The sequence below is a fragment of the Diadema antillarum genome, unplaced genomic scaffold (genome assembly GCF_040938485.1).
Source record: "Diadema antillarum isolate AM-2024a unplaced genomic scaffold, OU_Dant_1.0 seq00000271_RagTag, whole genome shotgun sequence".
Taxonomy (NCBI): domain Eukaryota; kingdom Metazoa; phylum Echinodermata; class Echinoidea; order Diadematoida; family Diadematidae; genus Diadema; species Diadema antillarum.
The window spans coordinates 797,501-822,168 of NW_027271306.1; the positions used below are offsets into that span (position 1 = coordinate 797,501).

At 37.5% G+C, this 24,668-nt stretch overlaps 1 protein-coding gene across 1 annotated transcript in view; it reads right to left on the reverse strand.

Moving 5' to 3' along the window:
* Window positions 1-24,205, reverse strand: part of LOC139729944 (uncharacterized) — a 55,209-nt gene extending 31,004 nt beyond the window's left edge. Inside the window, exons 1-9 of the mRNA XM_071640865.1 lie at window positions 24,100-24,205; window positions 20,612-20,785; window positions 17,288-17,461; window positions 13,967-14,140; window positions 10,730-10,909; window positions 7,582-7,710; window positions 5,738-6,052; window positions 4,546-4,866; window positions 470-649 (exon numbers count right to left, since the gene is read on the reverse strand). Coding sequence (XP_071496966.1) covers window positions 470-649; window positions 4,546-4,866; window positions 5,738-6,052; window positions 7,582-7,710; window positions 10,730-10,909; window positions 13,967-14,140; window positions 17,288-17,461; window positions 20,612-20,785; window positions 24,100-24,172 — 1,720 coding nt within the window. The 5' untranslated portion in view covers window positions 24,173-24,205. The remainder of the gene's footprint in view (window positions 1-469; window positions 650-4,545; window positions 4,867-5,737; window positions 6,053-7,581; window positions 7,711-10,729; window positions 10,910-13,966; window positions 14,141-17,287; window positions 17,462-20,611; window positions 20,786-24,099) is intronic.
* Between the last annotated feature and the right edge of the window lie 463 nt (window positions 24,206-24,668).

Sequence of the window (24,668 nt, forward strand, 5' to 3'; positions counted from 1 at the left end):
TTTGTTCTTCTTGGCCTTTACTTATACAATATCCCCTCATGTGATTCGATATGAGCTCGAGGAATAACTACTTGTATAATACAATATCAATATTGTATGATACTGTAGCATGCTGTCATAAGTTAGACTGCTATGAAAACTTTAGTGTTCAAAAATCGTAATCCAATAGCCTGTTTGGCTTAAATTGCCCGTAACAGATATCATGGATATAGTGTTATCAAACAAAAAGTAACAGTTAAAGTATCATTGATCCGACCAATATGATTTCAAAGTTTGAAAAAGTTTACACAGTTATGATCACACGCAAATTTTATGAGCCATTCTCGGTTTTGCATAGTTGTGGAAAGGTTTGGGCCAGTTTCTATTTTGGAGAGGGAGAAATGAAAACAAAACACGAAAAAGGAAAAAGAGGACCAGAATCTCAGAGGAAAGGCGGATCAGTCGGTCAGGTATGAAAGAGGATCGTTACCGCACTGCGCAGGAGTAACACACCGGTCCCCGCTCCGGTCGATCACCAAGCCTTCAGGACAGAAGCAGCCAGGCCAACACCCTGCTAGGCAGTGTCTACGGCTGTTGGGCGGGTCGTCACAGCGGGCGGGTCCGCACCCTGACCCACAACTGTTAAACACCATTCCAGTTGGGCAACGATCTTAAATAGGAGAGAAACATCATACCTCTCTGATAAGGACTCGGGGGGGGGGGGGGTGTATCTAAACAACAACAACAACAACAACAACAACAACAACAACAACAACAACAACAACAACAATCTTGGACATTTCAGCCATTTGTTCTTCTGGGCTCTTACAATACACATATATATCCCCTGTATCCCCTCATGTGGTTCGATATGAGCGTGGGGAATAATCACCGTATATTATGAATTTCAAGAGCCAATATAGGCCTATTAGTGTATGCTGTAACATGCTGTCGTGAGTTAGACTGATATACAAATGATGCACAGGATAGAGTGCGTGCGCCTCGTGCATGTCGCACCATTGTCAATACTCTCGAGTGCGCCGCACCTTCACTAACGCCACGAAATAATCCTGTGCATCATTTGTTTTATAAAATGGGTCGAAAACTAACAGCATTTTTCACGTACCTATGTGGGTCAATACCAGTCAGCTACATGTAGCACTCGCTCAAAAGTCAAGATATCCGAAGATGTTCGTCCCAAATATTTACGCACGTCGCACTCGGAAATCCCGCACATAAATACTGTACGTACGTATAAGAGTATACGTACACCACATGTTATGCACAAGAAAGGCCGGCTGGCAGCCCGAACTAGAAGTTGTTTACAGGATTGACAGCGCGTATGGTAGCGCGTGACGCACTTGTAACAACTGATTGAGTGCGCACTGCTAGTGTAAACATTGTGACGTCAGGCCGTGCATATTAATAAGAAATTAATGCACGCACACGTGACTCATTTCAGCGCTTCCAATTGGCTACATTCTTGAACCCATTTTATAATATATGATAACTTCAGTGTTCAAAAATCGCCTTTCAATAGCCTGCTTATGATATTAAAATTGCCCGTAACAGATATCATGAATATAGTATAGGCTTTCCCGCTCAATATTTGTCATTTAAATTCATTAATGTGCATTCAAATTCACACAGCGCACTCACGCGAAAATATTCGGGTATCCAAATTCAGAATCCGAACAATCAATTTCATATTTGGGAGTTCTATTTCGTTCTCGTTAAATCAAATTCGAACTTGGGCATTCAATTTCCAAAATAATGCGAGCATTGCATTTCCTACTCCTGCATTCAAATTTACGCGATAGTCCTGCATAGTCCTGATGAGCTTGTTTGGAGCATTCAGTTTCATTTCCAGGCGATCAAGTTCCTACTTCGTGCAATCAATTTAACAAGAAAATTGAGTAGACTTTTTTTAAGAAATAGGAAAGGGCATTCACAACCAATGAAGGCTTGCATTCAGGTATTCTGTGTTTTTCATCTCCATAAATTGAAATTGTAAGGTCCAATCAGCAGTGCATGCAAGAAACACAACGATAATAGATTATACTGCATGCCTGACAACGCCCCAACACTTACAACATGATGACAATGCATCAATTTAAAGACAAACTGACACACAAAGATCTCACATAGTCCCGCACACCGCAAAGGTAAACCAAATTTGAATGCTCCGATAGTAAATTTAAATGCTCCAATAGTGAATTTGAATGCTCCGATAGTGAATTTGAATGACCGAATTTTGAATTTGATTACTGATTCAGTGCCGCGAGCGTGGAATGCGACACAAATTCAATGAGCCGAAAGTATCTTCGCCAAGCGCGTTCTTCACTGAATAGAAATAAAAGAAGAACAGTTATTTTGTGCATCTTGCTGTGAGATTGTTGCAAGCGGTGCTCCTATTGGAAAATCGATTTATGACACAAAACAACAACAACAACAAAACACACACATATAAACAAACGAACAAACAGAACCTACTACGCTGCAGAGATTCTTAGTATGTTGAAAAAACAAACAAACTTTGTCTTTCGTTTGTCTTTCTTGATCCCTTTCGCGATAAACACGAAACACGAATGGAGTGGATATGCCCATAAAAACCTTTAAAATCGGGATAGTTCTCTCAATGATTATCATCTATCAATCACTGCATTATTACACAGTCAAACCTGTCTTAGCGGCCACCTGTCTATGGGACCACTCTTTTCGTTTCCCATGGGCAGCCGCTATAGACAGGTTTGATTGAATATAAAGTACTACAGGTATAAAAAAGTACGATACTGAATTGAAATCAACTTGAATAAGATTATCACAACATTGATCTTGTTGTCATGAAATTATTGGGAAGTTTCCCTTCGTCCCGTAAGATCAAATATTACCTATTATGTCATAAATTATGTCATATCACCTTGACAGAACATCATTTTTGTATGTTTGCATCAAATATGAACGTTTGTGATAAGAAATCGAGTGAATGCATTTCGTTTAACCATAGAAAAGTGTAGTTGCTGATTCTTCGATGTGCATGTATTGCCATAAGTCATCTTACGGAGATATGAAGCTCCTACGACTTGAAAGATGATACTCAATCATCAAAGGGGCTTTATGTTTTTTTCGTACCATGGAAGATCTCACAGTACCTACATCATCTTGATTTGACCAAATAATTATATGTATTCAATGAATTCTTACTAAACATTCGATGTTTTATGCGCTTGTATCTTCTGCTGGCATCAGATTAGAGCGTGTATATTGAATCTGGTGTCTTGATATTTGAATAAAAAAATGAAGCACATATATCTGTATATCTTAGTTAAAAGAGGATAAGGCACCGATCTACCAGAAATAAAAATGTCCCGGGGATGTTTTCACGATGAAGGTTTAGAGTTTTTGTAATCCCTGCATGTCTGTATCAGTCTATCTTGTCTCTGTCTCTTTGTCCGTATGTACCTCTGTCCCCTATCCCCTTTGTCTGTAAGCCCCCCCCCCCCCTCCTCCTCTCTCTCTTCCAACACTGTTCCCTCTGCACAGAAGCAGCCTGCGACTCATTGTCGGGTGCATATCTGGGGGCCGGGATTATCACAAGTCGAGGGACAAGCAGAGCCGCATCGACTGTACGTCATTCCCGAGGGAAAATTAGTGCAATTCACCTTGTCATTCCCGTCTAAGAACTCTGGAATGCAAGTGCAGGGGTTTGAACCAAGCAAAATAATGTTACGAAATTATGATTTCATAATTCTAGGCGTACATATTCCAGGCGTTTTTAAGGAGATCAGTCTCCATTGTCCGTTGCCTTTGTCGTATGACTTCCCTGTCTTAACTTTTATTAGTCTTTCAAATTCAATTCAATTCAATTCAATTTAAGTCAATTATTATCAGGCACTAACGCATAAAAATCTTCTCAACAGTCTCCATTTCAAAATTCCAAATGCAAAAATGACGAAAATCCATTTCAAATAATTTCATTTCCACATGAAATAATACAAGGTGATATACATAACGCTTACATGGGTCATATCTGAGCGATTACTTTCGTTAGTTAGAAAACTATACACCACCTTAGGCCACTAACATCACATAAGTCATTTTCGTTATTGCCTAGATTTTATTGCAACCCCTAAAAATTGCGTATAGGTACGTATCTACGTATTTGAGGCTTTCTCATCAATTTTGAAAATATAGTACTATAGCTGCTAACCTCACTTTCTGTCTTAGCTTTAACCACACGGCACTTACACACCCATTTTAAATGTGGTGGAAGAAGACAGAGGAAGAACTGCAGTGAAGATCTATTGATGTTATTAATGTTTCAGACAAGAGAAGGTACGATGCCCTCGACATTGAAATAAAAAATACCATAATAAAGCATTAGAGTATACCATGATATACGATCTCATATGAACGGATGCAATGGTTGTTTATTCATATTCTGTGAACCCATACGCAACAAAACAAATATAATGCAGAACTGTTCACTTCTGGTGGCAGTTATTTAATGCGGGCTGGTATTTTACCATTCGATGAAAAACAGGGAGCGTGACAAATTTCACTCACCTGCGCATTCGACACCAGCGTCCTCGCTGTGACGGCAATTATGTACGCCATATCCGTTGTGTCTGCATTCTGTCAGGTTTTGTTCACTTCCCTCGCATTGCACATCATCAAGGACTATCTGACCCTGACCTTCACCGAAGGACGCTCGACCAACGGCCCTCTCTGCACCCGGGTAGCCCAGCATCCTACACACCACATGGGCGTCGTTGAGGTCCCAAAAGTCGTCACAAACGGTTCCCCAAGCACCGTCGTAGAAAATCTCCACACGGCCCTCTCTTGCACTGGAACCGCCTCGGAGTCGGATGTCAAAATTCACGTTTCCTTTTGTTGGGTACAAAGACATTATAAAACGTAAGTTTCATTCCCCTTTTGCTCTTTAAATTTTACTTTCACTGCTACATCACCTAGAAGACAAGGGAGGTGTGATCGACAATACTCGTCAATTTCGCTATTCTTCGTGTCAGGTCAGCTCGTTGGCTATAACATCTGTTGGATTGGGCCGTATATTTTTCATCACTTGCTATCTTTCACATAGAAATTGTGACGTATACTTCCTACTTTACTCTAATTTTATGTCTCGTTTTGTTAGTTGATTACCACTGGAGATTTATATTCATACTATTGCCAAAAAGGTGCGTCGATTCCTCACTCGAGAATTTTGCTGTAGCTTTATTCCAGTCATGAAATACCCGGTCACTTTCAATTTTGGTGTTCTACCTAAACTTAAAGTCGAAGATAAAAACAAACACTTTCTTTGGTATTCTTTTTGAAATAAAATGGATCCTTGTTTAGAGTCTGGCAGTATTACACAAAATATTTCAGCATCGTTATATTAAGGAATGCATGTTTTCTGATACAGAGGGGAAAGTAATTGACAACTATGTAGCTTGAAAAATCGAAGTGCAAATTGAGTTGTCAATCATGTGTAGGTTGTACTTTATATCCCAAAAGAAGTAACTCAATGCGCTTTTATTTTAGGAGTCAACATAATAAAGTTGATTTCAACATGATCGTCATGTGAACACAAGGTGATAGGCATGAGCCATAGGAAGGGTATCACTTTCTTAACTGTTAAGGAAACTAAAAGACATAAAAAGAAAAGCATTTCATTAGGAAATTTGAGAAATATAGTCACCAACGTGACCAAGCACTAAAGTATGTACATTGAGATCGGGAAATTCTGCCCACTCACCTTGACATACAACCCCAGCGTCCTCTGAATGACGGCAGTTATGCACACCATATCCGTTGTGACTGCATTCTGTCAGGTTTTGTTCACTTCCCTCGCACTGCACATTATCAAGGACTATCTGACCCTGACCTTCACCGAAGTATGCTCGGCTAACGGCCCTCTCTGCACCCGGGTAGCCCAGCATACCACACACCACATGAGCGTCCTCGAGGTCCCAAAAGTCGTCACAAACGGTCCCCCAAGCACCGTCGTAGAAAATCTCCAAACGACCCTCTCTGGCGCTCGAACCATTAACGAGTCGGATGCCAAAATTTCCTGGTTTTCAATCCAAGAAAGAAAAAAGAAATGCAATTTCCATTTCTCTTTATCTTTTTAACATCTTACCGTTATTGCTGCAAGGATATCAGAACCAGAATGACTCAAGTGTGACAATTCGTTGAAGGAAAGTCAAAATTTGACAGTTAATTTTAAAAGAATGAAGAAAGTGATATTCGGGACAAATAAAAACAAGTAAATATTTTCTTCACTTTATTCTTTCCACAATTCATAGGGAATGCTTTAAGAAAAGCCTAATTAGTAGGTACAAACGGTATACAAGATAAAGACACATAAGATTTGATTAGGAGAAATCAATTTCTACAGTAAGATGCTCAAGTTTGATTTGATTTGATTGGATTTGATTTATCGGTTTCTGTATTATCATTGTACATGCACATTCATGTACATGTATATATGCATACATAAACATAAGTTGCTCGCAGAATATTTTTTCTTCATCGCCTCTACACAATGTAGAGCATCGTATAAGTAAAACAACAATGAATAATACAGTGGGGCTATAAACAGCATAAGCGTGGTTTTATTTGCGTGCAGCCCCCGTACATAATACACACCGGACAGAGAATAGGGAGGGATGACTTGCATAGAGATAGGATAGCAGAATGGAGAAAGGGAATTAGTGAATTTGATGAGTTTTAAATATCATTTATATACACTAGAAATAGTAGCGGTCCCAATATATTGATCCCTGTGAGACGCCACATTGTATAGGTAATACTTCAGAGTTAACAGATTCATGGTATACATACTGCTTTCTCTTCGATAAGTAATCTTTCAATCATTCTAGTGAAATGCCACGAACTCCATATAGCACTGCAATTTACGTATGAGGATATTTTGGTCAAGAGTATCGAATGCCTTGCTTAGGTCAATGAAAACACAGATGACATGTTTTTGTTCAGCTAAGGCAGTCCACACTCTATCGTACAAGTCGGCTATAGTGCATATCTGTAGAATGAAAATTCCTGAAACCATTCTGGTCTTGGTTAAGTATACCATGTTGTGTCAAAAAATAAGTTGCTATTTTTATGTGTCCCTCGGCAGGTTACCAATGGTTTTTGAGGATTTTTTTTTCTTGGTTGAGACTGAAGCTAATCTGCAGGCTATAATTTAAATGGCTGCTCACGTTATACACATATATATGTTTGTGTTCAATAACTAATTTTATTTTCTGCCGATATGCCAAACTCTGACATGGATCACAAGATTCAAGAAGAATAAGAAAGAAGAAGCCCATTCCATATTTACGTTCACATTTATTTCAACATTTAGACAATATAGGTAATAAAATATCATTTCTAATCACAAGACAACTGTGAAACGACTTAACTGTCATACGAAAAAACAAGGTTCAGCAAGTTTCTATTTTGGACAGGGAGGACTAAAAAAGGACACTATCACACAGAGACAGAAAATTTCAGGAAAATCGGTTAGGTTTGAAAGAGGATCGTTACCGCATTGCGCAGGGGTAACACAGCGGTTCCCGCTCCAGTCAGTCACCAAACCTGCGGGACAGTAGCAGCCAGGCCGACACACTGCTGGGCAGAATCTACGGCTGTTGGGCGGGTCGCCACAGCGGGCGGGTCCGCACCCAGACCCACACCCGTTAAACGTCATCCCAGGTGGGCAGCGATCTTAAATAGAATTAAGGAGAGAAATCATCATATCACTCTGATGAAGACTTGGGGGTATATATACAACAACAACAACAACAACAACAACGACGACGACGACGACAACAATAACAACAATGGTGATGATAATGATAATGATAATAGCGGTAGTAGTAGTAATTATTATAACAACAACAACAAAATCCTGGACTTTTCAGCTTTTTGTTTCTTCTAGGCTCTAAAATCTTGTACAACATCCCCTCATTGTGATACCGTATGTATGAATTTCAAGAGCCAATATAGGTCTATCAATGTTTGCTGTAGCTGCAAATATACTGTAACATGCTGTCGTGAGTAAGACTGATTTGATAACTTCAGTGTTCAAAAATCGCAATTCAACAGCCTGTTCGGCTTAAATTGCCCGTGACAGATATCATGGATATAGTATTTTCAAACAAAATGGAACAGTTAAAATATCATTGACATCGGACCAATATAAAGTTGATTTCAAAGTTTGAAAATCTTTTCACAATTATGATCAGACGCAAATTTTATGAGCCAAAAGAGTCTCCGCCAAGCCCGTCCCTCTGGGTCTAACACAAACCGTCGAAAAAATTTCCTGCCTTATCATTTTTTTTTCACTGATTAGAAAAAAAAAGAATAGGAAATGTCATTTTTTCGCACAATTGCTTCGTTTGGGGAAACTGTGGCTCAACTAAAATCAATCCAATTCTTACTCTCCAAAAACGTGTTGTATGTTTAATCACCAATTCCCGATACTTATCCCCATCCAATTCCCTATTTCGTCAACTAAAAACATTGAAAATTGAGGATCTCCACACCTTTCAAACTGCTGTTTTATGTATAAATATATATTTAATTGTCTTCCAAAAATTTTTGATGGCTTCTTCACTCCAAATTCCATCGTTCATTCATATCCAACACGTCAGTCGTCCGATTACCATCTCGAAAACCCCAGAATCATTTTAGCTAAAAATTCATTAAAACATAATGGACCACACATTTGGAATTCTTTACCCCCTAATTTAAAACAATGTACGTCGTTGAACATTTTCAAACGAGAACTAAAAAACACCCTCATAATCCAGTATACTTCTGACACATAAATATTCATACCACCTGGTCAACACACACCCTAAACAATGAGTTCACGGCCATAACTGAAGTAACATTCACCTCATCACACTGATACACAAAATAACACTCAACGTACAAACCAAGATTCATCCCAGCACAATGCATACCGCACTGCACCGCACGCCCTTCGCACAATTACTTCCCACTCAGTGAGTGGCAAGATTTTCTTTATGTATCTCTTTCTTGTGCCCTTCGCACAATTACCTCCCACTCAGTGAGTGGAAAGATTTTCTTTATGTATCTCTTTACCTGGGGCCATCTTCCTCGTCAAGCTTAGCTTATGATGATGGTCCCCTGCATTTCATTTTTTATCATTTCCTATTGCTTCCTTTTATATATAATATTCGCTCTTGAAAAAAAAATGTATGTATGATCCAAACGTTACGAATATTAGCTCTGTAAATGACTATGTAAGCATTTTGTTGATTTGTTGATTTGTATTGATTTTGAAATGCAGAAATAAAAACTGAACTGAACTGAACTGAACTGAGATTGTTGCAAGCGGTGGGGATATCGATTTATGACACAAAACAACAACAATAAGAGCCATAGCAACAACAACTTCAACAACAACAACATCAACAATAATAATAATAATAACAACAACAAAAACAACAACAACAACAACAACAACACACACACGCATACACAAACAAACAATTTCCCATCACGCAGAGCGTCGCTGATCAACACGTGTTAACATGGCAGGTTCACTTTTTCTCAGTTTCAAAACCTAAGGGCCCCGCCTCCCTCCCCGTTTTCGATAACACTGGGTTTTTCATTTGTCTTTCCATGTTCCCATTATGTACACATGGAACACAAATGGAGTGGATTTTATCCTTATCCCTTCACATCGAAGTAAAACAAAACAAAACAAACAAACAAACAAACAAACAAACAAACAAACAAACAAAAAACCTTAAAGACGTTGTACGGGAGTCGCGACAATCCCGTAGGCTATGGGACAAAAATGTAGATGTTAACATCAGCTGATGAATGGCTAAGAGATCGGTGGTGATAGTTCTCTCAGTCCATTGAGATTGGTTTGTGCCGAAAAGAAAAGAAAAAAAATCGAACATAATTATCTCCCCTATTAAAGTCATAAAGAGGTATCATTATTGTAAGTTGCCTGAATTTGATTGTCAGTTTTCACAAATATCTTAACAAAATCAAATGATGAAAAAACAGGTTTGTGAGAGTAAAGGCATACATAAGGCACACATCACAACACGTTTACAATGAGGTTTATCTTGCATTGATTTATAATACCATGAGCATCACTTATTTTGTTTATGGCCAAATGAACATCTACATACGTGTAATACATTCTATGATAACTTTTCTATTTTTCTTCAGATTACTTGGATACGCTCATAAGAAAAAAAAAAACAACTTTCAAATCGAGATTAAGTCGATTTCTGTCAATCACTGCATACATATCAATTACTTCAGGTACAGAAAAGTGCAATACTGAACTGAAGTCGACTTGAATAAAGATTAACGCAACAATCATCTAATTTGTAATTTACTTTTGGGAAGTATTACTTCGTCGCGTAAGATCACACAACAACAGCATTATCTTGAGTTAATAGTTATTCAATGATAGTGCACCTCGAAAGAACATAATTTATATTTTGTGTTCATGTTTGCATCAGACTTGAACGTTTTGAGAAGTAACCGAGTGACTGCATTTCCCTTGACCATTAAAAAAAGTGTAGTTACTGATTCTCGGTTGTGTAGGTTGTGCAAGGGTTTCGGGCCAGTTTCTATTTTGGAGAGGGAGGACGGGAAAAAGGCAAGACAAAAAAGAAATAAGGAGGACTAGGATTTTTTCGGAAAGGCGGATGAGTCGGTAATAGGTGTGAAGGTGCATCGTACTTACCGCACTGCGCAGGAGTAACACACCGGTCCCCACTCCGGTCGATCACCAAGCCTTCAGGACAGTAGCAGCCAGGCCGACACACTGCTGGGCAGATTCTACGACTGTTGGGCGGGTCGCCACAGCGGGAGGGTCCGCACCCTGACCCACAACTCTTAAACACCATCCCATTTGGACAGCGATCTTAAATAGGAGAAAAACATCATACATCTCTGATAAGGACTCGGGATATCTTATCAACAACTACAACAACAACAACAACAACAACACCAACAACAATTCTGGCCATTTCAGCCATTTGTTCTTCTGGGCTCTTATACTTATACAATATCCCATCATGTGATGGCGGTGAGTTGGCTCAGTCGGTAGCGCGTCTGCCTCACGATCACGCGGCCCGGGTTCGAACCCGAGTCTGGACTGAGCAATGTTGTGTGTAAACATACCGTCCCCTCTAGCAAGAGGCAAAACACTCTGTCCCTCGGATAGGACATTAAATGGAGGTCCCGTGTATGAGAGAGTCACAGCTCATGCACGTAAAAGATCCCGCTTCATTCATTCATCGCAAAGAGCAGGGTGTCTAACCCGGTGAAGTGGTCCCACCCCACAACCAACTGGACCCCATGGAAGACCAGCTTAGTGTAGCTGAATATGGGCTATCCAGCCATCTTCACAGATGGAAATGAACAACAACAACAACAACAACAACAACATTCGATATGAGCGTGGGGAATAATTCCCGCATATGAATTTCAAGAGCTGATATAGGCCTATCGATGTTTGCTGTAACATGCTGTCGTGAGTTAGACTGATATGAAAACTTCAGTGTTAAAAAAACCGCAATTCAATAGCCTGTTTGGCTTAAATTCATGGATATAGTATCATGAATATAGTATAGGTTTTCCCTGTCAATTTCCTACTTTTGTCATTCAAATTCATTAATGTGCATTCAAATTCACACAGCGCATCCACACGAAAATATTCGGGCAATCAAATTCAGAATCCGAGCAATCAATTTCATTTATGGGAGTTCTATTTCGTTGGGCGTTCAATTTCCAAATGCGCACATTGCATTTCTACTGCATTCAAATTCACGAGATAGTCATGTGATAGTCCTGATGAGCTTGTTTGGAGCATTCAATTTCATTATCCGGCGATCAAGTTCCTACTTCGTGCAATCAATTTAACAAAGAAAATGGAGTAGACTTTTTTTTAAGAAAGGAGAAAGGGCATGCACAACCAATGAAGGCTTCCATTCATGTATTCTTTGGTTTCCATCTCAATGAATTTAAATTGTAAGGTCCAATCAGAAGTGCATTCAACAGCACAACGACAATCGATGATACATCATGTTGAAAACGCCTTTACACTACCCACATAATGACAATGCATGAATTTAAAGACAAACGACACACAATGATCTCACATAGTCCCGCACCCCGCAAAAGTAAACCAGTGATATAGCAATAACAAGACGTAAACAAACAAGACGTATACAATGTTCATGCTATCAGTTTCAATGTAGTCGATTTTTTTTTCAAAGGTGTCAACCAACCATCAGTATTATGCTCATCTGTATTAGGATACACAGTCCCTAATGTTTGTTTTTTGTTTCATTTTCCATCTGGGAAGACGGCTGGATAGCCCATATTCAGCTGTAATAGCTGGCTTTCTATGGGATCCAGATGGATGTAAGGTGGGACCATTTCACCGGGTTAAATACCCTGATCTGTGAGCAGTTGAGACGAATAAATTTTGTGAGATCTTTTATGTGCATGATTTAAGACTCTCGCACACACACGACACATGGCATCTCCATTTCATGTGTCCTGTCCGAGGGACTTGAATGTGCCTGTATATTCCTTTTCGTGGGGATCAAGTGCAAATTTTTTGATGAATAGGTGGACCTCTACAGCAAAATTAATAATCTTCATCTTAAATGCGAAACTTGCAAGCATTCTGGAAAATCTCCTGCGTGCTGGAAAATACCTCCTCGCAACAAGCCCGCACACGGCCTTAAATGAAAAAGATACACACACACGGTCCCAAACTATAAGTAAATTCTTGTAATTCTTCTTTCAATTTGAATGCAGTTATTTGGAACATGGTTGCCTTTTCTCGAATTTGAATGACATACGAGATTCCGTCGCCAGCTTGACATGAATTTGAATGCTCATTACTGAAACAAGTGCTCCTCTCTTCAATTTGAAGGCTACGATGGGGAATTTGAATGCTCCGACAGTGAATTTGACTGATCCGATAGTGAATTTAAATGCTCCGACAGTGAATTTGAGTGCTCCGATAGTGAATTTGAATGACCGGATTTTGAATTTGATTGCTAATTCTGTGCCACGAGCGTGGAATGCAACGCAAATTTCATGAGTCGGAAGTGTCTTCGCCAGGCGCAACCTTCACTGAATAGACAAAAAAAAAAATCAAAAAAAATATAGAAGAAAAGTCTTTTTTTTGCATCAATTGCTGTGAGATTGTTGAAAGCGGTGCTCCTGTGGGGAAATCGATTTTTGACACAAAACAAGAGCACATACACAAACAAACAAACAGTGAAGTTCGTCACAGCATGTGATGTATTTCGAAGCCCGTTATCATGGGTCTGCCAATTTTCACATAACCATCATTCAATTATGATTCTTATCGCAATAGTTCATTTCATTTTTATGTCTTTCCTTATATTCAGACGCCCCCACCCCGAAAGTAATTGATCTTGATAAAACATTACAATAATACAATAAACCATGATAATTATGTGAAAAATTATAGGCATGATAAAAAGCTGGGAATACCACATACTGTGAGTATAAAAGTATACGAAAGAAAAGCGTAAATGAAGCAATCTAATTCTACACTTAAACAATTACAAAGCAAAGGTTATTGTCTTACTACTACCATGACTAATTTCAGTATGTCTATAACATCATTCATATGATACCGATTTCAGGCAGGAAAAACAATTTTGACACCACACATTCATGAAAAGATGAAAAGCAGCATAAGGACTAATACTTACCTCTATTTTCAGATAGGCCGGGCTAAAAAAAAAAAAAGCCGAATTCGACCTAGAAATAGACTGAGTTTGACAGTTGATACAATAGCGTCGATAACCTTGTCGAGTTAAGCCCACCATATCTGAATGAGGACATACATAAAAACAATGTACACCCGCAGATTTTGGTGGCCCGTCATATAGTATACAGATACATACAGTGTTCTACATTGCTGATCTACCTGAGCATTGGTCCCGTCTAATGCACCTGCTGGCATGGCGGACGTACCCACTCCTACAATAACAGCCCGGTTCACATGATTGGGGGCGTGATGGCGGTCCTACCAATCGCGTCTGACAAGTCTGTTCAAAATTCCGAAAGCCACATGCTCTGTATTCTTCCCCAGGTCCACAGGCTGTTACTGACATACAATCCACGCGAAAAGAAGAAAATAGAGAATCATTATTAATGCTTGTTGAGGATCAGCTTGCACTATTAACACTAACATTTTACAATTTTACCAACATTCCGACCCTATTTGATTCATCTCAGGTCACCCAATCAGGGTATTGGAGAAAACCATGTGAATCATATATTTGAGATTACATATCGACCAAAAAAAAAAAAAAACAATATGAAAAAGTACAATGAAGGTACATAAATTTAATGGGGAAAAATCGTATAATGTTATGCAGTTAACCAAATAACCAAATAACTAAATCTGTAAAATAACTGTACAAGAAAAAATAATAAAACAATGCAAAGACAGGGGTGGTCCTAGTTGGCGCCAGTAAATGATGATACAATGCGGAAAATTGATATTCGAAAATGACAAATTAGACAGGAAATTAACTTTATAGTAATAATTCAATGTTTACCATACGTTTTCTATGAGTTCTTGAAGAAAATCATTATTCCATGACAAAACTTAACTAAATTAGAAGTTGTTCTAGGATTGCAGGAGTTAACATTTGTTCCATTTTCAAAGTATTGGGTGTGGTAACAAAATATTTTTTAAAGATATAATAATTATTGCCTATCGTTGTCGAAAACAAGGCATTCAAGTAGGTAATGAAATGTGTATTCATATCACAAAGACTACAGATCCTCATGTTCCTGGGAGTATCTGTATATCTTCCAGCAACAATTGGTAAGTGATGGTTTGAACACCTAAACCTACAAAGAATAATTCTATCTCTCTTCGGGAGTTCAATCAAATATTTCTCAATATCAGAATTTAGTGATTGTTTGAATATACGATAAATCTTGGTTTGTGAATTATCAAAGATAGTGGACGACAAATTTTGTTTGTGTAGGCCTATTTCAACGAGTCGGCGCTCTACCGATGCTTTGATCCATTCACGACTTGTAGTTTCACACGTGTTCCACAGGTTGTTCATGCCTATATTATTAAGCGTCGTAAGTATTTTCATGAGCCATGGTGAGCGATAGATATTTCGTTCAAAAAGTAATTTCAGTATCAAGTAGATTTTACCAGATAGTTTACTTTGTCCACTATGTACAAGATTGCACCAAAAGTTTATCATTCTACTTTCAATGCAGTTTTCTAATTTCAGCCTCCCTAGCTCGCCTAGAGTCATACAATTTACAGTATTTTTTTCGAACATGTAATATTTGTTTACAAAATTTCATATGAAATATTTCGATATCATGAACAATATCAAACCCCCAAATTTCGCTTCCATAAAGCAAATTGGTAATACTAATTGATCAAATAATTCTACAAGAATATCAATAGGTAAACGTAAATGATACGTTTTTGATAAAAGGCCATAGATTGCCCTTCTCGCTTGATTGAGTTGTTTGGATTGTGCCTTACGGAACTGATTATTGTAATTAAAGGTGGTGCCAAGATACACGTATTCATCAACAACTTCACGATATCACCATTTAATTTAAAAATGGGAATGTTCCGTACTTTTCCACGAGACCACTTTTGTTTTACTCGTGTTCACTTGGAGGTACCATTTTTTACAATATTCTGATAATGCATTGAGAGCATTTTGTAGTTCATTTTCAGAATTAGCAAGTACAATCGTATCGTCTGCATTAAGTAAAGTAAAAATCTTGAAATAGATATCAAATCCAATATCGTATGCTTCAGAATCGATTTCGTGAGGAAGAAAATCTATCCCTTCGTATTTGTTGCAAATGAAATCTTTAAAGTCATTTAAGAATAGGGCGAATAACCTAGGGGATAAATTTTCTCCCTGACGTGCTCCGATGTTGCATTCAAACAAATTTGATTTTCCAGATCCAGTTAATACACATGATTTAGCCTGCTTGTACATACGAGTCATTACTTTAAAGAAATTACCATCAATATTTTGTTCCAACAATTTGCACCAAAGAGAGGATCTGTCAACCAAATCGAATACCTACTTATAATCAAAAGCACAATACACTCTCTTTTTCTAATGTAAGAGTAACTCAATCAATGAGTGAAGTACGAATACGTGGTCTAGGGTAGAATGACCATCACGGAATCCAGCCTGTTCATCACCTAATAATTCATTACCTTCAAGACAAGAGATCAATCTCTCATTCAAAATAGCGGAAAATAATTTTCCAAAACAGAATACCTCTGTAATTATTCGGATCATTGGCATTTGCTTTTTTCTTATAAAGTGGTCGAATAAGGCCTATTGTCCATGCCGTGGGGACAATACCACTTTCTAATACAATATTAAATAGTTTGACAATAATTTCCAATAAAGAAGTTGTACTCAGTTTTAAAAAGTCATTTAAGATCATATGTTCACCGTGAGCTTTTCCATTTCTTAGCCGTTTAATTTGCTTGATAACTTTAGCCAGCAGAAAGTGGAGCACGCACTGTAGTGCGCGCAGCCTGAACTCCAGAGTTCATTGACCTTACCTGTCAAAATATAAAAAATCCTTCATAAATTCCCCCCCAAATTCTCGGATCACTACTAAGATTTAATCATCTGTTACTTGTATCATTCTAAACCTTTCCTGCAAGTTTCATCCAAATCCGTTAACTACTTTTTAAGTTATTTTGCACACGGACAAACTAACTAACTAAGGAACAAACCAACGGTAACGAAAACATAACCTCCTCCCTTGGCGGAGGTAATAAAGAATAAAAGGAATTGAATTGTATAAAAAACAAAAGTCCTCATGATAGCTGCACACGCAAACTTATTTGCTGGTTGTTGTTTTTTAAGAATGACATGGGGTATTTTCTGCTATTATAAAATGCAAGTATTGAAATTCAAAATTGTCACCAACCTGTCTTAGCGGTCACTTTTGTTGTTTCCCTTGGGTGGCCGCTATAGACAGGTTTGACTGTATTTCGTCAGAAGTGTGCATAAGATCTTTCACGTCAGTTCCAAAAATGCAAAAGTGCGAGATAAGATTTCGTTTTGATCTGTATCTTAATGTACTGCAGATTTTTGGTGGCCCGTTATCTATTATTCATAATCATAATATAGGCCTATATACATACAATACGCACATGCTTACTTATTGTATACCCAGGTAAATACACATATACATACAGTGTTCTACATTGTTGATCTACCTGAGCATTGCTCCCGTCTAATGCACCTCCCGGCGTGGCGAACGTACCCACTCCTACAATAACAGCCCGGTTCACATGATTGGGGGCGTGATGGCGGTCCTACCAATCGCGTCTGACAAGTCTGTTCAAAATTCCGAAAGCCACATGCTCTGTATTCTTCCCCAGGTCCACAGGCTGTTACTGACATACAATCCACGCGAAAAGAAGAAAATAGAGAATCATTATTAATGCTTGTTGAGGATCAGCTTGCACTATTAACACTAACATTTTACAATTTTACCAACATTCCGACCCTATTTGATTCATCTCAGGTCACCCAATCAGGGTATTGGAGAAAACCATGTGAATTATATATTTGAGATTACATATCGACCAAAAAAAAAAAAGAAAAAACAATATGAAAAAGTACAATGAAGGTACATAAATTTAATGGGGAAAAATCGTATAATGTTATGCAGTTAACCAAATAACCAAATAACTAAATCTGTAAAATAACTGTACAAGAAAAAATAATAAAACAATGCAAAGACAGGGGTGGTCCTAGTTGGCGCCAGTAAATGATGATACAATGCGGAAAATTGATATTCGAAAATGACAAATTAGACAGGAAATTAACTTTATAGTAATAATTCAATGTTTACCATACGTTTTCTATGAGTTCTTGAAGAAAATCATTATTCCATGACAAAACTTAACTAAATTAGAAGTTGTTCTAGGATTGCAGGAGTTAACATTTGTTCCATTTTCAAAGTATTGGGTGTGGTAACAAAATATTTTTTAAAGATATAATAATTATTGCCTATCGTTGTCGAAAACAAGGCATTCAAGTAGGTAATGAAATGTGTATTCATATCACAAAGACTACAGATCCTCATGTTCCTGGGAGTATCTGTATATCTTCCAGCAACAATTGGTAAGTGATGGTTTGAACACCTAAACCTACAAAGAATAATTCTATCTCTCTTCGGGAGTTCAATCAAATATTTCTCAATATCAGAATTTAGTGATTGTTTGAATATACGATAAATCTTGGTTTGTGAATTATCAAAGATAGTGGACGACAAATTTTGTTTGTGTAGGCCTATTTCAACGAGTCGGCGCTCTACCGATGCTTTGATCCATTCACGACTTGTAGTTTCACACGTGTTCCACAGGTTGTTCATGCCTATATTATTAAGCGTCGTAAGTATTTTCATGAGCCATGGTGAGCGATAGATATTTCGTTCAAAAAGTAATTTCAGTATCAAGTAGATTTTACCAGATAGTTTACTTTGTCCACTATGTACAAGATTGCACCAAAAGTTTATCATTCTACTTTCAATGCAGTTTTCTAATTTCAGCCTCCCTAGCTCGCCTAGAGTCATACAATTTACAGTATTTTTTTCGAACATGTAATATTTGTTTACAAAATTTCATATGAAATATTTCGATATCATGAACAATATCAAACCCCCAAATTTCGCTTCCATAAAGCAAATTGGTAATACTAATTGATCAAATAATTCTACAAGAATATCAATAGGTAAACGTAAATGATACGTTTTTGATAAAAGGCCATAGATTGCCCTTCTCGCTTGATTGAGTTGTTTGGATTGTGCCTTACGGAACTGATTATTGTAATTAAAGGTGGTGCCAAGATACACGTATTCATCAACAACTTCACGATATCACCATTTAATTTAAAAATGGGAATGTTCCGTACTTTTCCACGAGACCACTTTTGTTTTACTCGTGTTCACTTGGAGGTACCATTTTTTACAATATTCTGATAATGCATTGAGAGCATTTTGTAGTTCATTTTCAGAATTAGCAAGTACAATCGTATCGTCTGCATTAAGTAAAGTAAAAATCTTGAAATAGATATCAAATCCAATATCGTATGCTTCAGAATCGATTTCGTGAGGAAGAAAATCTATCCCTTCGTATTTGTTGCAAATGAAATCTTTAAAGTCATTTAAGAATAGGGCGAATAACCTAGGGGATAAATTTTCTCCCTGACGTGCTCCGATGTTGCATTCAAACAAATTTGATTTTCCAGATCCAGTTAATACACATGATTTAGCCTGCTTGTACATACGAGTCATTACTTTAAAGAAATTACCATCAATATTTTGTTCCAACAATTTGCACCAAAGAGAGGATCTGTCAACCAAATCGAATACCTACTTATAATCAAAAGCACAATACACTCTCTTTTTCTAATGTAAGAGTAACTCAATCAATGAGTGAAGTACGAATACGTGGTCTAGGGTAGAATGACCATCACGGAATCCAGCCTGTTCATCACCTAATAATTCATTACCTTCAAGACAAGAGATCAATCTCTCATTCAAAATAGCGGAAAATAATTTTCCAAAACAGAATACCTCTGTAATTATTCGGATCATTGGCATTTGCTTTTTTCTTATAAAGTGGTCGAATAAGGCCTATTGTCCATGCCGTGGGGACAATACCACTTTCTAATACAATATTAAATAGTTTGACAATAATTTCCAATAAAGAAGTTGTACTCAGTTTTAAAAAGTCATTTAAGATCATATGTTCACCGTGAGCTTTTCCATTTCTTAGCCGTTTAATTTGCTTGATAACTTTAGCCAGCAGAAAGTGGAGCACGCACTGTAGTGCGCGCAGCCTGAACTCCAGAGTTCATTGACCTTACCTGTCAAAATATAAAAAATCCTTCATAAATTCCCCCCAAATTCTCGGATCACTACTAAGATTTAATCATCTGTTACTTGTATCATTCTAAACCTTTCCTGCAAGTTTCATCCAAATCCGTTAACTACTTTTTAAGTTATTTTGCACACGGACAAACTAACTAACTAAGGAACAAACCAACGGTAACGAAAACATAACCTCCTCCCTTGGCGGAGGTAATAAAGAATAAAAGGAATTGAATTGTATAAAAAACAAAAGTCCTCATGATAGCTGCACACGCAAACTTATTTGCTGGTTGTTGTTTTTTAAGAATGACATGGGGTATTTTCTGCTATTATAAAATGCAAGTATTGAAATTCAAAATTGTCACCAACCTGTCTTAGCGGTCACTTTTGTTGTTTCCCTTGGGTGGCCGCTATAGACAGGTTTGACTGTATTTCGTCAGAAGTGTGCATAAGATCTTTCACGTCAGTTCCAAAAATGCAAAAGTGCGAGATAAGATTTCGTTTTGATCTGTATCTTAATGTACTGCAGATTTTTGGTGGCCCGTTATCTATTATTCATAATCATAATATAGGCCTATATACATACAATACGCACATGCTTACTTATTGTATACCCAGGTAAATACACATATACATACAGTGTTCTACATTGTTGATCTACCTGAGCATTGCTCCCGTCTAATGCACCTCCCGGCGTGGCGAACGTACCCACTCCTACAATAACAGCCCGGTTCACATGATTGGGGGCGTGATGGCGGTCCTACCAATCGCGTCTGACAAGTCTGTTCAAAATTCCGAAAGCCACATGCTCTGTATTCTTCCCCAGGTCCACAAGCTGTTATATCATCACGAAAAGAAGATAATAGAGAATCATTATTGATGATTGTTGAGGATCAGCTTGTACCCGTCTCGGTGGTGTGACCATCTTAAAATACAAGTCCACTCAAATAATAATGTGTGCAGGGGTGTCGATCCTCGAAGACAGGGGGCATTTGCCCCCCCCCCCCCCCCCCCCCCCGAAAATATTGACGGGGGTTGGAGCAAATGTCATTTTGCCGCCCTAATACATCCCAAGATGGGACCATTTTCTTGCTGTCTTTGTTTATAATGATGATAATAACAATAATGATGATGATAATAATAATGATAATAATAATAATAATAATAATGATAATACAGGGTACTTATAATGCGCCAATTCCACATAGCTAACGTGGTCAAGGCGCATTAAAAAATGTCCAAATATTTCATCCCTTATGTGTAAACAAGATTGTTGAATTGTAATGAACTGCAGGATCTCCCCGTTCGGTTCTTTCCCATAGACTTAGTACACTTTTATATTAACAGAATGTGTATACAAGATATTTTCATTTCTGTTCTTATAATGCAAAAGCTCCCTCGTATGGGAGGGGTTGGGGACACCCGTTCCATCCCCCCTCCCGCTATCTAAGCCCCCCCCCCCCCCGTGTCTGCAGTACATAGATTTTGCTACCCTAGTCCACCAAAAGTGTGCAGAATGTTGAATTGCAATTATAAAGATGCAAATGCTCCCTCAAGTGGGAGGGGATACCTCCTCCCACATCCTTCCCCCGCTTGGTCTCCCCCCATAGATGGCAGACTTATACTATACTTCTCTGAGATTCCCGGATATTTCATCAGAAGAGTGCGCCAGATCAATGAATGTCAATTCTAAAAATTCAATAAGATTTTAGGTACAAAGCGTGCTCGATCAAAACGCATGGTATCTGCACACGACAATAGCAATCGAATCAAAGCATCTGACATGAGAATGTCATCGTTTTATAGTCAAAGACGACAAATTGCAAACTGAGAAACAACTTTTGAGCTTTCAATACACCAATTTGATACAATGTTGTCGTTCTTTTAATGCGTATGTATGTACGATTCATTTCCTTCCCATTCTTCTTTTGAAGCAGAAAATGAGAATTTGAAGAAATCCGTGTGTATATCAAATAAAGATAACAACCATAACAGTTCATGCTCATTTGAGAAAATTGTTTTGTGTGTTTATCAAGTGCTTTTCTTTTCGACATCACTACCAAACAAAAAAAAAATCATCAGTATATTAAATGGATCTTAATCTGAGATAATCATTTCTGTTGGACCTCCCCGTGTCTGTTTGCTTTAACGACAGATCCAATCGATGTGATAGTCTATCTTTCAATTCGGGTGCAGTCGCTTTATATAACCATTAAATATATATTGACTGCGTATTGCCAATGATAATGCTAAGCTATAGTAAATTTTTGATGAAATTTAATACGTTGTATACAAATAGAGTTTAACGAGGAAAGATACTATGATTTCAAGCAAAGCCACAACTTAAAGGTATTTTCCAAGCGAGTTGTTATAACAAAGAAAGAGGATTCCTTTTGACGAGAAAAATATTGGGTAATGTTCATTTGTCGAAGGTTTGATAATCCAAAAAAAAAAAAAAAAAAGGTTAGTTAATCCGAACATTAATTTGTTCAGTTATGCCGAAAGTTCCTCGCTCCGATAATGAAATAAGGTTTGTTAATCCGAAAATTGGAAAGAAAGTCCTTACTAACGAAGCTTCGGATTAATAGCCTTATTCATTTTGGGATTAACAAACCTTCGGACTAACGAATATTATTTTATGTCCGGAAGTATGCACCATTTGAATAACAAAATGTATTGACTTTTTCTGATTAATGAACCTTCGGAATGATGAATTCGAGGGAAAGCGATCTATCGACTATTCCATCAACATTCAGACAAAGCGAGAAATATGAAATCATTTTAAATGATCACAAACAAACACGTACGTAACTGATTACCAATCAGTTGCAATAAAATATGACCAAAATGCTTTTGGTATATGGACTCCTAATATTCTTACGGTCCTCAGTGTTTTATTGACTAAGCAAATTAAGTTCAAGATGTTTTATTTCATATCCAACAAATTAAGGGTACAAAGAAATGTTTGGGTATACAAATAATTTCATGAAATCAGTACAACAATGTACTGAACACAATAACATGTAATAAAGACAGAGGAAATAAAAAACAACAACAACAACAAAGAGATACGATAGAGATATAAATAGTATCATTATTGTTAACTCATCATCTCTTATTGTATCACTATCTCTATCTCTATTGCATCAATAAGATACAATAGAGAAACAAATAAATGCTATGCCATTATGGTTAACATTATGGTTAGGCAAATCAGTCAACCAGCGTCACTGAAACCACGCTCAATATAATTATAAACGTCATCACATTTGTATCTTGGAAATACGATCTTGAGCAAATTCTTCTCATCTTAATCAACTGTGCCATTACACAACGTGTTACTTACAGGACGAGTCCACGTTCACAGTAGAACACAACAGTGACAGTTTGAGAAGAATTAGACAATCCTTTCAAAATTTGTGATTTTTTGAAGTTTCTGCTCAGTCGCTGCTGGATGGAAAGACTGCTACAGCTTGTGATGTCACATGCGTAGAACAATATAAAGAAAGTATAAAGAAAAATTCACATATTTTCACTTTTCTCGCATAATGAAAGAACGCTTGACTTGCCTCTTTCCGGAGGCATGGGAAATAGTATTACCCTCAACATACGTCAGGGACAAGTCGGGGAAATGTGCACTTTAAAAAAAAATGGAATTCTCTTTATATATTATCTTTAAATCGTTCAATGCCTGTAACATCATACACTGTAGTAGTCTTGTCATCCAGCAGAGATTGTGCAGAAAATTAAAAAAATCATAACTTTTGACCATGTTGTCCGATTTTCCCCAAACTTTTACTGATGTGTTCTACTAATATTGCTGCATTCACTCAATCCACATGTCTATGAAGGTGGACTTGTTCTCTAACTGCTGTACATCAAGTGATTACGGAATATCGATAGAAAGGAGTATGTGCTTGCAAGCGTGTCGGTAAGTGTGTGTGCTCGATCACAGAAGAGAAAGGAATACAACTCGTGTATATATATATATATATATATATATATATATATATATAAAACTTGAGTGTGTTACAACTTGGGTGTGATTGTTGTATATAATATGCATGACACCTGCGTAGTACAATGTGCTGATTGTTTTTGTCCGGTATACAGTATAGCACTAACAACTTCCGGCACATATAAACTCACGTCTTATGCGCAAAGCGCTGGTCAAGATGAGAACGGAAAGAAGGAGAAGAAACGATATCAAAAGTCTCTTCATTGCGGCTGGCAATTTGTCAAGTGGATGCCAGATATCCAACGACGAACTGAAAGAAAAAATAAATAAATGTGTGTGGAATTAATGAAACGCCACGCATTCACAGCATGAACAACCACTCTCCGAACAATGCGATTAAAATGAAGGATGATTTACATCGTAACCCAGGGAATGAATTGCACATACAAACTTCACAAATAATGATTATGTCAACTTCTAAAATGATACAATGAATTATAAACTGCAAATTAACTAACAAGAATATAATTATGCACGAGATCTAAGGCCTAAAAGTGTACGAAAACTTAAATAAAATCAAAATACAAAGTAATCACCAACAGAATATCAAGAAACAACAAAACAAGCATACAGGTGATATTTAAAACAAAAAAGAAAATCTCGCGCACTTCGTTCTTGCGTTTCAAATGCACTGAAACTTCCGTAAAGTTACAAATTATTGACAATATACACGTATGATAGAAAATTATACTAATAAAAA